This window comes from Electrona antarctica (genome assembly GCF_951216825.1).
Source record: "Electrona antarctica genome assembly, chromosome: 11".
Classification (NCBI taxonomy): domain Eukaryota; kingdom Metazoa; phylum Chordata; class Actinopteri; order Myctophiformes; family Myctophidae; genus Electrona; species Electrona antarctica.
Genome location: NC_136792.1, coordinates 44,244,722 through 44,261,386, shown reverse-complemented (window position 1 = coordinate 44,261,386; position 16,665 = coordinate 44,244,722). Strand labels below are relative to the sequence as shown.

The 16,665-nt window shown below is 42.8% G+C and overlaps 1 protein-coding gene across 2 annotated transcripts in view; it reads right to left on the bottom strand.

Annotated features, from left to right (window-relative positions):
- gramd1bb (GRAM domain containing 1Bb) overlaps positions 1–16,665 on the bottom strand; it is a 248,021-nt gene that overhangs the window by 132,062 nt on the left and 99,294 nt on the right. For both annotated transcript variants that reach the window (XM_079514347.1, XM_079514348.1), the window contains exon 3: positions 4,382–4,459. In XM_079514347.1, the coding sequence (XP_079370473.1) occupies positions 4,382–4,459 (78 nt within the window). The remainder of the gene's footprint in view (positions 1–4,381; positions 4,460–16,665) is intronic.

The window sequence follows — 16,665 nt, the reverse complement described above, 5'->3', positions numbered from 1 at the left end:
GAAACTGAAAATGTTACCGTACAAAACCTAAAAATGGTCAAAAATATTTGTATTAAAAATGATGGGGAAACTGCAATGTAGTGTGCAGGGGTATGAGAGAGGGTGAGAGAGACAGAAGAAGAGAGAGTTAAAGCGACACCAGACAGCGTTCCTCAACACTGTTTCAACAACAAACAACAAATCACCACCACTCAATGCCAGACAGTGTTGGGGGAAAAAAAGTAATATACTACCTATTACTAGTTAGTTAACCCATTTTGGGCGGGAACCCCTTTTGGTGTTTTAAACATGATGTTATAATTTAGCTGTTGAAAAATAGCAGATCTACAAGCTCATAGCGCGCCACCGAGTTGCGCGCTACGAGCTTGTAGATCTGCAAGCATTTATTTCAGAAAACTGGAGGATTAAAACAAATTTGAGGTCAGGCCTAAATGGGTTAAAAAAGTAATATTACTTTACATAGGCTATTACTCCTTGCCAAAAGTTTGTTATTTCTTTACATTTCTTCCTCACCCCCACCCCAGTATCTTGCATCTTTTGTCCTCAAAAGTCTCACACTACCAAGTTTATTCTGGACGGTTTAAGGCCCGCCTTCTGCATCCGATAATTCACGCGTACATACAGTACAAGTGCGCATCGTGTCCGTATCCGCTCTAGAGTCTAGATCCGGACGGATCAGCAGCCTGTAAAGAAACTCGATTCCAACCCCAATCTACTATAAATAAACACTCAAGCCCACAGTACCACCAAGGCTCCTGAACATAGTACCATATTAGTAATATTATTACTCATAATGTAAAGTAATTAGTTATATTACTAGTTACTGGAAAAGGGTAAAAATATTACTTTAACCCATTTTGGGCGGGAACCCCTTTTGGTGTTAGCAATATGTTATGCTTTAGCTATTGAAAAATAGCAGATCTACAAGCTCATAGCGCGCCACCGAGTGGCGCGCTACGAGCTTGTAGGTCTACTATTTTTGAAAAATCGAAGAACCACTGACATAGAAACATAGCCTTTTCAGAAAACTGTCAGGATGTAGAAGACATTTTTAGAATCTGATCTCAGGTCAAAATGGGTTAAGTAATAAGTTACTTTAGTTACTGTCCAACACTGCTCTATGCAAACGGCCTAACAGACTGTTAATTCTGGGCCAATGTGACAGGTGTGCTGGTGCAGGTGGTTCTAGCGGATACCTGCCGTACGCCAGAGCTGTCCTGCTGAGTTCCTCTCTGGCTGAACTTCTGTACCTCAAGGATAAAGCCTACAGGTCTTATTATATCATAGTTATGCCCCTATTTTCTTTGTTAACCCATTTAGACCCGAGTTAAAAACATTCACTTTGAAAGAATATATATTCAAAGATTTGCGCCACATTTTCACGATTTTTCAAAAATAGCAGACCTACAAGCTCGTAGCGCGCCACTCGGTGGCGCGCTATGAGCTTGTAGATCTGCTATTTTTCAATAGCTATATTATAACATGTTTAAAACACCAAAAGAAGTTAAGATTTTTTTAAAACATGTTTTAAGGACTGTATTTTTTATTTATTTTTTATTTACACTTTACAGCTCAGCATAGAAGTACAAGACCATAAGGCATACACAGGTACACATAGAAAGTAGCCCACACAGTACATGTGTCATGGTCTGGTTTTGTGGTAGCTCTCTGCTAGCCATTCTATGGACATTGGCCTGGCAGTCCTACGCGTCCTAACAGTACAACACGCACTGGTCCGACACCCTACCCCGAAACCTAACCTAACCCTAACCCTAACAGTACGACACGCACTAGTCCGACACCCTACCCCGAAACCTAACCTAACCCTAACCGCACACGGAAGCCACGGGTGAGTCTTAACCGACCACGGGTTAGTCTTAACGGACCATGTATGTCGGAGCCACGGGTGGGTGACATATCTCGGACTATTAGTACGTTGGACTAACGTATCCCCCCCCCCTTGTTACCACCCACTTGTTTTTACCCCCTTGTTTGAGTTGTTTCATATCATCGCCTTGATTTGTTCGAGTATTTAACCCATTTTGACCTGAGATCAGATTCTAAAAATGTCTTCTACATCCTGACAGTTTTCTGAAAAAGCTATGTTTCTATGTCAGTCGTTCTTCGATTTTTCAAAAATAGCAGACCTACAAGCTCGTAGCGCGCCACTCGGTAGCGCGCTATGAGCTTTTAGATCTGCTATTTTTCAATAGCTAAAGCATAACATAATGCTAACACCAAAAGGGGTTCCCGCCCCCGTGTTTGACAGTACATTACAGGTACCACCGGTGTCTTTGAAGGTACACTCTCATTTAGTTTTTGAAGGTGTGCTTCGCCGAATGGCTTTAGTCTTTCCAGGGTTCCCGACCCTGACCAGTGATGTAAATAGGTTTTCAATGTAATGGGTCCCGGGATGCACAGGTGGTCATTCAAATGAGTCCCAAAAAATTCTTATGAGTCCCAAAAAAAATCACACCTGTGTGAAGTGAGTGGTGCAACTCCGTGAGGGGGTTCGCGGGGGGGGGGGGGGAGTTCCAGACCCCCAGGAATGCGCCCAGGGGGCCGGGCCGGTTCCGGCGTGCCGTGCCGTGCCGCGTCCGAAACGGTTGAGAAATGACAGTTACCGTGTGGCGGTCCCTCTACTGTACCCTCTACTGTACTGTACTGTCACTGTAATGTATTGGCACCCCCCGAAAGCATAGCGTTAGGTTGCGCACAGATGGTGAAAAACAACCATGCTATTTTTTTGCTCATACCCAGACACACACATAGCTCCGTAAGGGAGTGGTTGCACCACTCAAAAATAATAATAAAACATTTTTTATAAAAAAAAAATATATATAAAAATATCAAATAGGCCTATACAGTATATCTTTTTATGTAGGCTAGTAGTATTAGCAAGCACAACTCAGTAAGAAATACTAATAGTGGGCAACAGTGGATTTAACATAGCTTAATATACCAACCAAAAGTTGCAGTTGCAATTATTGTACTTAGCCAAAATGCAAATAGGTTTGCCATTGTGGATGTAAAATAATTTATTTGGAAAAGTGGAACTTAGAAGTCACTTGAGTCCCTGTCTACAGGGAAGAATGGCAGCTGCAAAAAAGACAGATTCACAAGCTCTCAACGCGTCGCGTCAGCGCCTGTCTCTGCAGCGCCGTTTACAACGTGTTGAGAGCTTGTAGATCAACGTGAACGAACCCTGACACCAGCGCTGCAAAAACAAACGCGTTGAGAACCCGCAGATGCGCCCATCTCTGCAGCGCCGTTTGCAGCGCGTTGAGAGCTTGTAGATCTGTCTGTTTTTGCAGCGCTGGTGTCAGGATTCGTTCACGTTACAGGCGGACATGAAGTGAAGTTCAATCAGTGCATCGAATCAGCAGCAGCAACAAGCTAATAGCCAACACCACCACCACCAGTCTGTTAGCATAGCTTGTTGCTAACGATTTGTCACTCCGTCTTTTTCTTTTCTCTCTTTTATTATTTTCCCCCCCGACTTCACGGGTCGCGCATTGGGTTGTGATGAGACCCGATGTTGCAGCCTGTGTGTGACCGAAAGAGTGCTAGACTTCCACGTAGAACAGTGTGTGACCGAAAGAGTGCTAGACTTCCACGTAGAACAGTGTGTGACCGAGAGAGTGCCATAGTCTTCAGTGCAGCCAGGAGTTGCGTCCACAGGATGCAGTGGCTGTTGGTTTATTGCGTCCCATAACTATAAAGTGCGTTTTGGGACGCAAAACGCACCCTATTTACATCACTGCCTGACACCCACTCACTCTCTAGCTCTCTCTATCCCTCTCTGTCACACACACACACACACACACACACACACACACACACACACACACACACACACACACACACACACACACACACACACACACACACACACACACACACACACACACACACACACACACACACACACACACACACGAGAGTAACGCATCAGTTAGTACATGCTGTTCATGCTCTCTTTTGTATCGCACGCACGCACGCACGCACGCACGCACGCACGCACGCACGCACGCACGCACACAATAAAGCCCCTAATCGTCAACAGAGGACACAAATTAAATCTATGACCAGACCACCATAGAAAGTGCAACATCAAAGCTGGCCAAAACAAAGACACGAGGAGCAAGTGCCCTCTAGTGGAGAACAACAGAAAGAGAGCTACGTGAACAATAATCCTCTATATAGTCACACGTGCAAGGGTGTGAGCGCGCGCACACACACACACACACACACACACGCACACACGCACACACGCACACACGCACACACGCACACACACACACACACACACACACACACACACACACACACACACACACACACACACACACACACACACACACACACACAGCTCACCCACCTCTCCTCTTTGATGAAGGGAGTCAAGAAGCGATTGGATTCGTCCTCATGGCTACTCTGTTGACTACTCTGCTGACTGCTGAGAGAGAGAGAGAGAGAGAGGGAGAGAGAGAGAGAGAGAGAGAGAGAGAGAGAGAGATAGAGAGAGGAAGAGAGAGAGGAGGGAGCGAGGGAGGGAGAAAGAGAGATAAGAGGGAGTGTGTTTGTTAGTAGTTAGTAAGCATTTTTTTATTTAATTTCTATTAGGGTTGTCCCGATCTGATCACGTAATCGGAAATCGGGGCTGATCATTTTCAAATGATCGGAATCGGATCGGGAGCAAAAAAACGTGATCGGGACATCCCTATTCCCTAGTATCAATATTATATCCATATCATAATATTAGACTGGTATTGTCTGTGATTTTGGATATTGTACTATTGTGATATGGCATGAGTGTTCTATAACAATCTAAATATCGGATCGGGAAAAATCTGTATCGGCAGATACTCAAAATCAAATGATCAGAATCGGATCGAAAGAAAAAAAGATCTTGATCACGACATCCCTCTAATGCTTATACTCAGACCAGAGTTCCAAGCATGGCCCAAGAGCTTGTCTACAATGTGACAGGAGGGAAACACTGGACACCCAAGCATGTGGGACTACTCACTAGTATCTAAACTAGTATCTTGCACCAAGCAACACGATCAAAGGATCTTGTGAAAGTGTTTCACAATGCAGGACACATAATCAGCTACTCCAGGTTGACACTGCTACGGCTGAGACAACACTACAAGCATGCGTGGATCAAGAAACTGGAGCAGTGACTCCACCAAACTTTGAGTATGGCTGATTTACACATTTTACATGTGGCAATATTCAATTCAATTCAATTCAATTCAATTCAATTTTATTAAAGTGTCAAATCACAACAAGTTGTCTCAAGACACTTTACAACCAACAAAGATCCACCCAGAGCAAGCAATAGTATAATAATAATAATAATAATAATAATAATAATAATAATAATAATAATAATAATATTGACATACATGATTCAACACTTGATGGCAAGAACACCTTCCATGTTACAAAGATGGCAGGCTTGGCAATGTGCTCCAGAAGGTAAAGGTTGAGGATGAAGTATTTGAAGCCAACAAAAAAGGAAAGTATTCAGACCCCTGAGGTGATGGAGAGATGAAAGGCTTGTGCGAAATCAACAGAAAATACAAAGGAGGTTGTTTAAAACCTCAGATGAGAATGGATCAACTGCAAAAGCTACTGCCAAAGACATGGCACTCTGTTTCAAGTGTATAACAATGAAGGACAAATGAAGGAAGGCTGGACAAGCTTCAACTGAAATCACAGTGAAATGTCACCTGAAATGACAAGCATTGGGTATACTGTACATGCCCATTATGCAGGCAACCTGCTCATGGCCTTGATACACTGAATACAGTTGTGCTGAGATGCAAACACGTGGCAAGAAAACTAGGCCAGCGTCATGTTGTTATCACAGTGGATGAGGCATTGCTTTGTAATAGTACAGGAAATCTATGGAAAATACAGGATCAACCTCTAACTAATTGCAAAAAAAACAAACTCAGCTGATTTTGCATCTTCAATATATCCTGAATAACAGAAAAAAGTTGCCTGGAAAAGTTGCTATGGCCAAATTTAGCCCAATGAGCCCAATTTTTAAGCAAAACTAATGCTTGGAATGGATTCAGCATCATAGTTTGATATGTCACATGCTACTTAAAGCATAAGGAAATTTAGAAAATATTGCCTTATAATAGGATGTCAATGGTGGCCATACTGTACAAACCATTTTCAACACTTTCCCCTCAGACAATTCAAGGCAACTTTTTTTCTGTTATTCAGGATATATTGAAGATGCAAAATCAGTTGAGTTTGGTTTTTTTGCAATTAGTTAGAGGTCAAATTACAGTATTACTGGACTATAAATTGATGGAGCTGAAGTGAGCAAATGCTGACTACATGGATTGCCTTATTGTCAGATTGGGTGTTCCTGGACATTTTTCACCAATGTCCAGGAACCGTCCCAAAATACCATTTGAACCTTCCCAAAGTGAATGTATACAGTCCCCCCCAAAAAAGTACAAAAAAAAAAAAAATACAAAATAAAAAAGCACCACTCAGATTACGAAATTAATAACTGTATAACTGTAACCTATTGTAATACATTGCATGCATTGTTTCTTTGGCTTCATGTTTCTTCTCTGGATAGAGAAAATAGTACACCGATATAGTCAAAATGCTACCAGATGAAACATTTCCATAAAACGTATTTATACTCGTTATATGGCAATATGTCTGAGATGAAACTTGAAAGAATGTTTTGGCCATATTAGCCTATGAATCTTTACATATAGCCCGCATGTTGGCTTCAATCAGCATGCGCTTAAAATACAAGTCACAGAGAGGGACTCATTGACCGTCATATCACGGGTTACCTTCCTAGTTTCCTACAGTTGGAAATAAGAAGAAATATCGCCGTATGTGAATCATTTTAATGGCTGCGTTTCCCATGCTGCTCTCAGGGCAGCTTAAATGCTATACACCAATGTTAATGTGCTGCTCTGAGGGCAGCTTAAATGCTATACACCAATGTTAATGTGCTGCTCTGAGGGCAGCTTAAATGCTATACACCAATGTTAATGTGCTGCTCTCAGGGCAGCTTAAATGCTATACACCAATGTTAATGTGCTGCTCTCAGGGCAGCTTAAATGCTATACACCAATGTTAATGTGCTGCTCTGAGGGCAGCTTAAATGCTATACACCAATGTTAATGTGCTGCTCTGAGGGCAGCTTAAATGCTATACACCAATGTTAATGTGCTGCTCTGAGGGCAGCTTAAATGCTATACACCAATGTTAATGTGCTGCTCTCAGGGCAGCTTAAATGCTATACACCAATGTTAATGTGCTGCTCTCAGGGCAGCTTAAATGCTATACACCAATGTTAATGTGCTGCTCTGAGGGCAGCTTAAATGCTATACACCAATGTTAATGTGCTGCTCTGAGGGCAGCTTAAATGCTATACACCAATGTTAATTTGCTGCTCTGAGGGCAGCTTAAATGCTATACACCAATGTTAATGTGCTGCTCTGAGGGCAGCTTAAATGCTATACACCAATGTTAATTTGCTGCTCTGAGGGCAGCTTAAATGCTATACACAAATGTTAATGTGCTGCTCTGAGGGCAGCTTAAATGCTATACACCAATGTTAATTTGCTGCTCTGAGGGCAGCTTAAATGCTATACACCAATGTTAATGTGCTGCTCTGAGGGCAGCTTAAATGCTATACACCAATGTTAATTTGCTGCTCTGAGGGCAGCTTAAATGCTATACACCAATGTTAATTTGCTGCTCTGAGGGCAGCTTTTGAATGCTGCTCTCTCAGAGCAGCACATTAACATGGCCGTATGTATACAGTATGCTATACATATGACCATGTTCATTTGCTGATCTGAGAGCAGCATTCAAAAGCTGCCCTCAGAGCAGCAAATGAACATGGTCATAATGTATAGCATTTACGCTGCCCTGGGAGCAGAATTCAAAATCAGAGCAGCAAATTAACATGGTTGTACAGTATGTATAGCATTTTAGCTGCTCCCAGGGCTATACATTTACCAATGTAAATTTGCTGCTCTGAGGGTAGCTTTTGAATGCTGTTCTCAGGGTAGCATAAATGCTATAACACCATGTTCATTTTCCTTTGAGTGTTGTGTCAGTCATGAACAAACAAATCAAATGAACTAGTTCTTTTTGGTGAACTAAGTATCCTAAGTATTGGACAGTATTAGGATGTTGATATTCATTTTGTATTCATCCGTAGGGCCCCAAATCACACCTTAGAAAGCATGAGTGTCTATTTCAAACGGAACGTGTTTTTTGTCATATTTTGACAGCAGAAACTGCCTGTCATAATTTGCACACCCTCCCTATCTAATTATTGGACAGTATTATGATGTTGATATTCATTTTGTATTCATCCTTAGGGCCCCCGAATCACACCAGCATGAAAGGGAACGAGGCCACACACTGTAGCAGCGCTTCAATCCTTTTTTATCTCAGGCGAGCCGTGAAGCCAGAAGATATAAACCCCACGTATCATTATGTCTTTCGGTTTGCCATTTTCTTCTGTTTTATTACTACTAAACTCACTTTCCTGTATCTGGCATGAAACAGTAATTGGATGCACCACACACAACACCAGCACACACAAAGCAACATCCATAAAATGTCATGGAAACAAGAAGTATTCTATATGTGTTTGTTGTTCATTTGCTGTGGCAGCACTAGAGGGGGCTACAGTTATGTGACATAATATACAGAAGGTGACCCCATAGCATCAGATCACAACATGCAGGGATACAGTATACTGTTTCTCTGATGTCATGTCGTAGAGCAGTGCTTCTCAACAAGTGGTCCAGGGACCACCAGTGTCCTAGGTTCCAGGTGGTCCCCAGGTAACCCATTTAGACCTGAGATCAGATTCTAAAAATGTCTTCTACATCCTGACAGTTTTCTGAAAAAGCTGTTTCTATGTCAGTTGTTCTTCGTTTTTTCAAAAAATAGCAGATCTACAAGCTCATAGCGCGCCATCGAGTGGCGCGCTATGAGCTTGTAGATCTGCTATTTTTCAATAGCTAAAGCATAACATAATGCTAACACCAAAAGGGGTTCCCGCCCAAAATGGGTTAAATGGTGGAGTTGGTAACCAAATGGACCCTTATAGATATCAAGAGTTCAATTATTATCATTAAACATCTGCATTGCTTAATTTACAAGAAGTCTACACAATTGGAGAATGTAGAATAATTGCTATTTTGATCAACCTTTTGCCTTTTATCGCTCCAAATGGTACCACAACAATACAGCATGGGAAAAAAGATACTGAAACTGAAAAAGGGTAACAAAATATTTTACGTTTTGGGTCTAAGAGGCTATGGGCACTTTCAATTAAATTCAATTCAAAGGGCTTTATTGGCATGAGAAAACATACGTTTACATTGCCAAAGCAGAAAGCACAATACAACAATACAGCAATACAATCAAAACAAAAATTATACATTTGAAAGTCAGAGTCTTCAATAGATCAATTTCTATGTACCAAGATCACTGGATGCAGGTATAGTGCAGGAATATACACAATGATTAGTCTTTAGGGTGGTTGTGTTCCGTTTGATATCCTTCTACACCCAAAGTTCGCTTAGAAGGTCCGGATCAGGGACCAAATGTTTAATTGTTGCATTTTGATTTTGGTCCGTTTAGTGTTCACACATTGGTAAAGCGAACCAAATATGTAAACAAATGACACGTGGACATGTTAAGCGAACCAAATGGTGAAAAAAAAGAAAAGAGGTCATTTTATGAGGGAAAAAGAACATTTACGAGGTGAAATTTGGGTACAATCACAGAGACATAAGAGAACAGCAACATGGAATTGCATTAATTTCATACATTTTTAATAATTATGTTATAAGCCAAATAAGAGGAGCAGGTGTTTGAACAATATGTGCTTATTGCTGCACGCAATTCACCGGAGACGTACAAGGTAGATCTACAAGGTAGATCTACAAGGCAGATCTACAAGCTCATAGCGCGCCACCGAGTGGCGCGCTACGAGCTTGTAGGTCTGCTATTTTTGAAAAATCGAAGAACCACTGACATAGAAACATAGCTTTTTCAGAAAACTGTCGGGATGTAGAAGACATTTTTAGAATCTGATCTCAGGTCAAAATGGGTACAACACACAACTGGACATGGTCCTGACTAGCCTGGTATCCAGCCTGCTTCGCTACGTTCGGCGGATTTTTTTTTCTCTCTTCGCTTATCAGTCTGGAAAGCCTCCTATCTCCAAGGGAGGCGGGACATGCCAAAAGCTTCGAAACCTAACGTGGCTTCTGATTGGTCTGTGGTGCGGGGCGGGACAAAGCACCAGTGAGACGTCATAGCAAAGCGCAGCTACTGCAGACAAAAAGCATGGAGGGTGGCGCTGGCTGATGACGTAGGTTGCCTAACGCTACTCTCATTCGTTGGAACAACATCCAATCAGCAACGACGTTGACTACGTAACACATGTAGTTCTAGTGTAGTTCTGCAAAACCTCCCAATGGGAGGCTTTCCAGACTGATAAGCGAAGAGAGAAAAAAAAATCCGCCGAACGTAGCGAAGCAGGCTGGATACCAGGCTAGGTCCTGACAGTCCTTAAGTCCTTCCAGTCAAGTGGCTTGTAGCAATTTAACTGAAACTCCCTGTGGAATGCCTCGCGTCAGCATCATGTGAATTGTGAATTTGGAGGGGGAGGGGTGTGGTTGGTGATGGGGGACGTTGTGTGACCACTCTGCTTTTGAAGGAACACCTTATTCATTCGTACAGACAGACATTATTGTCATCGGCACACCAGGACGATAACTATCAACACATGTGGCATGTATGGCATTTCAGTTCTGTTTAGGGGTGAAAAATCACACCCGTGTGAAGTGAGGGGCGCTCTTATCATCGTACATCATCATGACGTAACATGTCGATTTGCTCGTCCACATATGACGTACATTCTCCATTCATTGTCAATGGGAATTTAATCTTGTGTAGGATGAAAATAGCCGATTTTGGACCAATGGAAAGTAGTAAAAAGTAACTTAACTCCATTGGACCCTCAAAATGTCTGCTAAAGCAACTGCCTCCACCACCTCTCCCCCTCTCATGGAAGTAATTGACAATATATAAAGTTACAACACCAACTTTGATGAGGCAGTATTGCTTTGTTTTAAAAATATATGGTTTTCTTAATTTCCTGAAAAATGTATATTTTTCATTTCCTGAAAAATGAACATGTTGGAGTTATGAGGTTTCCTCCCGGCAGCAGAGATATGACATAAATTCTCCATTCATTGTCAATGGGAATTTAATGTTTGTGTAAGACGAAAATCTACACTAATAGCTGAATATAGGAGGGGTTAAAAAATGTGAGATTGACGCATGAACAGGCGATAGACAGACCCGCCAGAGCAGTGGTTCCCAAACTTTAAGCTCGTGACCCAAAAGAGGAATTAGACCTTTGCCCGGGACCCAAACTAGTGAAAATAGACCTACAAGCTCACAATGTGACACTTGGCTATTTTCAATATTTCTTAGACATTTGTATTCTAATTTATTGGATTTCTTTGACTTTGTATTTTATTTCTTCATGAAATTGCTGAAAATGATATGTACAGTATATATATATATATATATATATATTCTGTTTTTAAATATATATAATAATTTAAAAAAATGAAGGGACCTATAAAAATGCATCCGTGAGCCAGAAATGGGTTCCAAACAGTGGCTGCTGGCTTATTCTAGGCCTAGGTAATTATGACATGATAGACTTTCTTCCTGTACACAATACATTTTGCAACGTGCAAGCAAAAAAAATGGAGCACAACAGTGCTTGCTTGCATAATTTACGTGGTAGAGAATGCACTGTGCGTATTTTCATACATGTACGTCATGTATTTTTGAAAACATCCCATAGAGGATTATGCTCATGTCCTTTAAACTCAACTTCAGCCATGGCTTGGCTAGCCTTGCGTAGCCAGCTTTCAATATGCCTTTGCAATGCATATTTCCCAATTCCCACAAGGCAGATTGAGTCTGGTGTCGCTCAATTGTGGGAGTATTTCACGGATCAGCAGTAGTGTGTAGCAGCCAAGACAAGCCAAGCTTGGGATATTGCCATGAGTACAACTTGCACGCGTGGAAAATCTAGCACCTGCGCTTTGCACGTTTGTGGGATTTATTTTGGAGGGCGTGGTCCCCCAGGACGCAAATTTGGGGGTCCTGTATACCTTTTTGGGGGGAGGGGGGATGATGTTAGAAACACTTTCACACCAGAATTGTAGTACATTGCACTAATGGAGAATTATACTGTACTTCAGGGTTCCCCAATTCATTTTCCTCGAGGGCCATATTTTGACTAGGGTACCAGGCTGGGGGCCGAGTCCGCACGCGTGAGGTCGAGGTCTTGCCCTGAAAATTCATTTTCAGGGCAGGACCCCATTTGAAAAGGATGCCCAGTTTGACATGCATAGGCTACTGACCCCCATTTAATGCCATTTATATCTGGCGAAATTCTTCCGCGGGCCGCAAGGGGGGGCGCTCCGCGGGCTGCAAAAGGCCCGCGGGCCGCCTATTGGGGAACCCTGCTGTACTTGCTCCGACTGAGTTAACATAGTCTATCAATAAATATAAGTGTACATGTCAAAGCAAGTCTGTCTATTCCCAGTGACTTTATAAATGAACAATGCATCACAAAATAATCATCATGTTGCCTAAATAAAAGCACATTTCTGTGAATGATTTCCATTTCCATTAAACTCTTTGTCTGCCACCTAGTGGCGCCAGAAGGTACTGCACAAGTATGCCAGGCATTTTCTGTATTTTTGAGTAGATTCCTTTCCGCGTCACCGGCATGGAGAACTTCATTGTAACGATCGGCTATTATTAGCAGTAGCTCACGCTGTTTATCTTTTGCCAGAAACGTTAAAGGACAACTTTAGTTTTTGTCAACCATGTTTTAGGTTGTTATTAGAGAAAGTAAAAGATGAGTGTTAATTATTTTTCATTTGCTGCTTTCTTTCGTTTTAGGGATTTTAGCTGTTTTTGACAGGGGGCGGGGGGAATGGGGCTAAATTTGTATTTTTTTTTACAGCATTTTATAGAGATTTATTTTTGTATTATTTACTATAGTCCTACTATACCCCAAGAAATTACATCTGGCCACAAAAGATCACAGGATCTATTGAATATGAAGGTAGCCTACTGGGGGAGCCACACTGTGTGTCATAGGCTCAATATGTCAGTTTGACACATTCAGTAGAACCCGTGGGGGAGTTCCAGACCCCCAAGAACGCGCCCAGGGGGCCGGGACGGTTCCGGCGCGCCGCCCCGTGTCCGAAACGGTTGAGAAATGACAGAGTTACCGTGTGCCGGTCCCTCTACTGTAACCTCTACTGTACTGTACTGTACTGGCACACCCGAAATCATACAGTTAATATGTGCGTGTGTGTGTGTTAGGTTGCGCACAGGTGGTGAAAAACAACCATGCTGTTTTCGTGCTCATACCCAGCCAGCCAGGCAGGCAGGCACCCACCCAGCTAGCCAGCCAGCCAGCCACCCACACACACACACACAAGTCCGTAAGGGAGTGGTTGCAACACTCAAAAAAGAAATCGCTATAAAAAAAAATTGTCTAAAAATACACATTTATCCCCATGCTTGAATACCCCCATCAAAAACAGCTAAAATGCCTAAATCGAAAGAAAGCATCTTTTACTTTCTCTGATAACAACCTAAAATATGAACCTTCGTTGAAAAAAACTAAAGTTGTCCTTGGGAGCGATGCGAGACAAAATCACAAATGACATCCAAACCTCGGATGCATCAGAAAAAACATGTACAGCACTCGTAGTGTAGTAGGGGTGGGCGGTGGGGGGGTTCAGATTCACTCGTAGTGTAGTAGGGGTGGGCGGTGGGGGGGTTCAGATTCACTCGTAGTGTAGTAGGGGTGGGCGGTGGGGGGATTCAGATTCACTCGTAGTGTAGTAGGGGTGGGCGGTGGGGGGATTCAGATTTGTACGGGGGCCAGTTTCGAATTGCAGCCGTCCGTAGGTGCCCTTTGAGAGCGGTTGCGAATATGTACTGTATGTAGCTGGCAGATAACGTCCCATAGCAGGGGGGATACGAATATATACTGTATGTAGCTGGCAGATAACGTCCCATAGCAGGGGGGATACGAATATGTACTGTATGTAGCTGGCAGATAACGTCCCATAGCAGGGGGGATACGAATATATACTGTATGTAGCTGGCAGATAACGTCCCATAGCAGGGGGGATACGAATATGTACTGTGTGTAGCTGGCAGATAACGTCCCATAGCAGGGGGGATACGAATATATACTGTATGTAGCTGGCAGATAACGTCCCATAGCAGGGGGGGATACGAATATATACTGTATGTAGCTGGCAGATAACGTCCCATAGCAGGGGGGGATACGAATATATACTGTATGTAGCTGGCAGATAACGTCCCATAGCAGGGGGGATACGAATATATACTGTACATAGTATAATATTAAATAATTAATAATATAATGATTGAATATAATTAAATTGCTATTATCAGTTTAGCATCAAGAGCTAGCTAGCACAGCGTCACAGCCAGCCACTTCACGCTGTGTGTGTGTGTGTGTGTGTGTGGTGGGAGGATGGGGAGAGGGACTTGGTAGAGAGATAGGGAGAGACACGGAGCACTCTGATGGTCTGACCACGTTCAAGACAGATATGCTGTATCTTGTCTTTATATAGAACTAAGACGGTTGTATCCCCAGTGCCATTCAAAATGCACACCTGCCCCGATCGGGCAACCCGGTAGCAACCTTCACCTGCCCAACCTTGCCCCGGCCGGGCAGTCGGGCAGGCGTTAGTGTCAAGCCCTGAAAGAGGGTTAAGTGGTCAAGATGAGGATAATAAAATGTAAAAAAATCTCCCAGTGTTTTTAGCTAATGCTCGTGCTCATCTCAGATCACGAGGTATATGAAAGTTGAAAGTTGGAATGGACGCACTAAATAATTCAGCACTCTTTGCTGCAATGCAATATGTGCTTTGAACATGATATTGAGAAGGTGTAACAAAACACTGTTGATTTTAACCCAATTTGGGCGGGAACCCCTTTTGGTGTTTTAAACATTATGTTATAATTTAGCTATTGAAAAATAGCAGATCTACAAGCTTGTAGATCTGCTATTTTGTAGGTCTGCTATTTTTGAAAAATCGTGAAAATATTTATTTCAGAAAACTGGAGGATTTACAAGAATGTTTTTAAATTTCGACGCCAGGCCTAAATGGGTTAAAGGAGCATTCAGTGATTTGGGTGATTTGAAAACCGCCCCCGGTCGGCCCCCGTAACAGGATGTGCACATGCACCGCACGCGAGAAAGGAGACTGCTCTATCGATACTCCACACCAGCTTAACCCATCAGGCCAGACGTCGACATTTTAAAAAAAAGTTTTCTAAATCATGACAATTTTCTGAAAGATTTGAGGCACATTTTAACGATTTTTCAAAAATAGCAGACCTACAAGCTCATAGCGCGCCACTCGGTGGCGCGCTATGAGCTTGTAGATCTGCTATTTTTCAATAGCTAAATTATAACGTTATAATGTTTAAAACACCAAAAGGGGTTCCCGCCCAAATGGGTTAAGTGGGCTACAGACAAAGAACCCCGATGCTGTTTACATTGTGGCAGGTGATTTTAATCAGTAGTGAAGGATGCCAAGGGCAATATGGAGAAAAGGCGGAACTACAGTTTCATCAGGGCGACTCTGGGAGTTTGTGGAAAGGGTTGAGGGAGATGACAGACCAGAGGCGTATCTACAATAAGGCGAGGGCAGGCGTCCGCCTGTCCAAATCCATTTCTGGCCTGGCCAAAATCCATACAATGAGAAAAAAAGAGGACAAAAACAAGATCTGAGAACTATTAGTGGACAGCTGATTGGCCGTTGCGGTAGAGCGCGACCCTCAATCACCCATTGGAATGTAAATACATGCCTTTCAGCCTTTGTATACTACTCGTCTGGCAGGTATATCTCTTTGAAAACCTTTAGTGCTATACGATTGTGCGCGGGGAGACGACAATTAACACATATCTTGCCTGCCCAAAACGTAATTCCTGGATACGCCACTGTGACAGACTATAAGGCTCCCCCTCCCTCCTTGCAAAATGCTGACATGTCTCTGGAAAATGAGTTAAACAGCTTCTATGCACGCTTTGAGACTCCTGGCAACAGGCAGAGCAGTGCAGTTAGAGCAGATACAGGCAGAGATGTTGAGGATAAGCCCTCTCAGATTATCTGAGCATTCTGTGAGGCGGATGTTCAGTAAGGTGAACATCAGGAAGGACCAGATGGTATTGCAGGACGAGTACTTAAAACATTGTGCCGACCAACTTCGGGGCGCCCGCTGGCCCGGTGGTCCAGGTGCATGCCACATAATGGGCTCTGGCCTGGCGGCGTGTCGCGTGATCAAGTCCCGTTCGTGACGAGCTTTGCTGCATGTCTCTCCCCTTCTCTCTCTCCCTCTTTCCTGTCTATCTTCACTGTAACTATCAATAAAGGCAAAAAGCCCAAAACATAATAAAATAATAAATAAAAAAAACATGTGGCGACAAACTTGCACAAGTATTCACAGCAATATTCAACCACTCTCTGGCCCAGTCTATCATTCCCA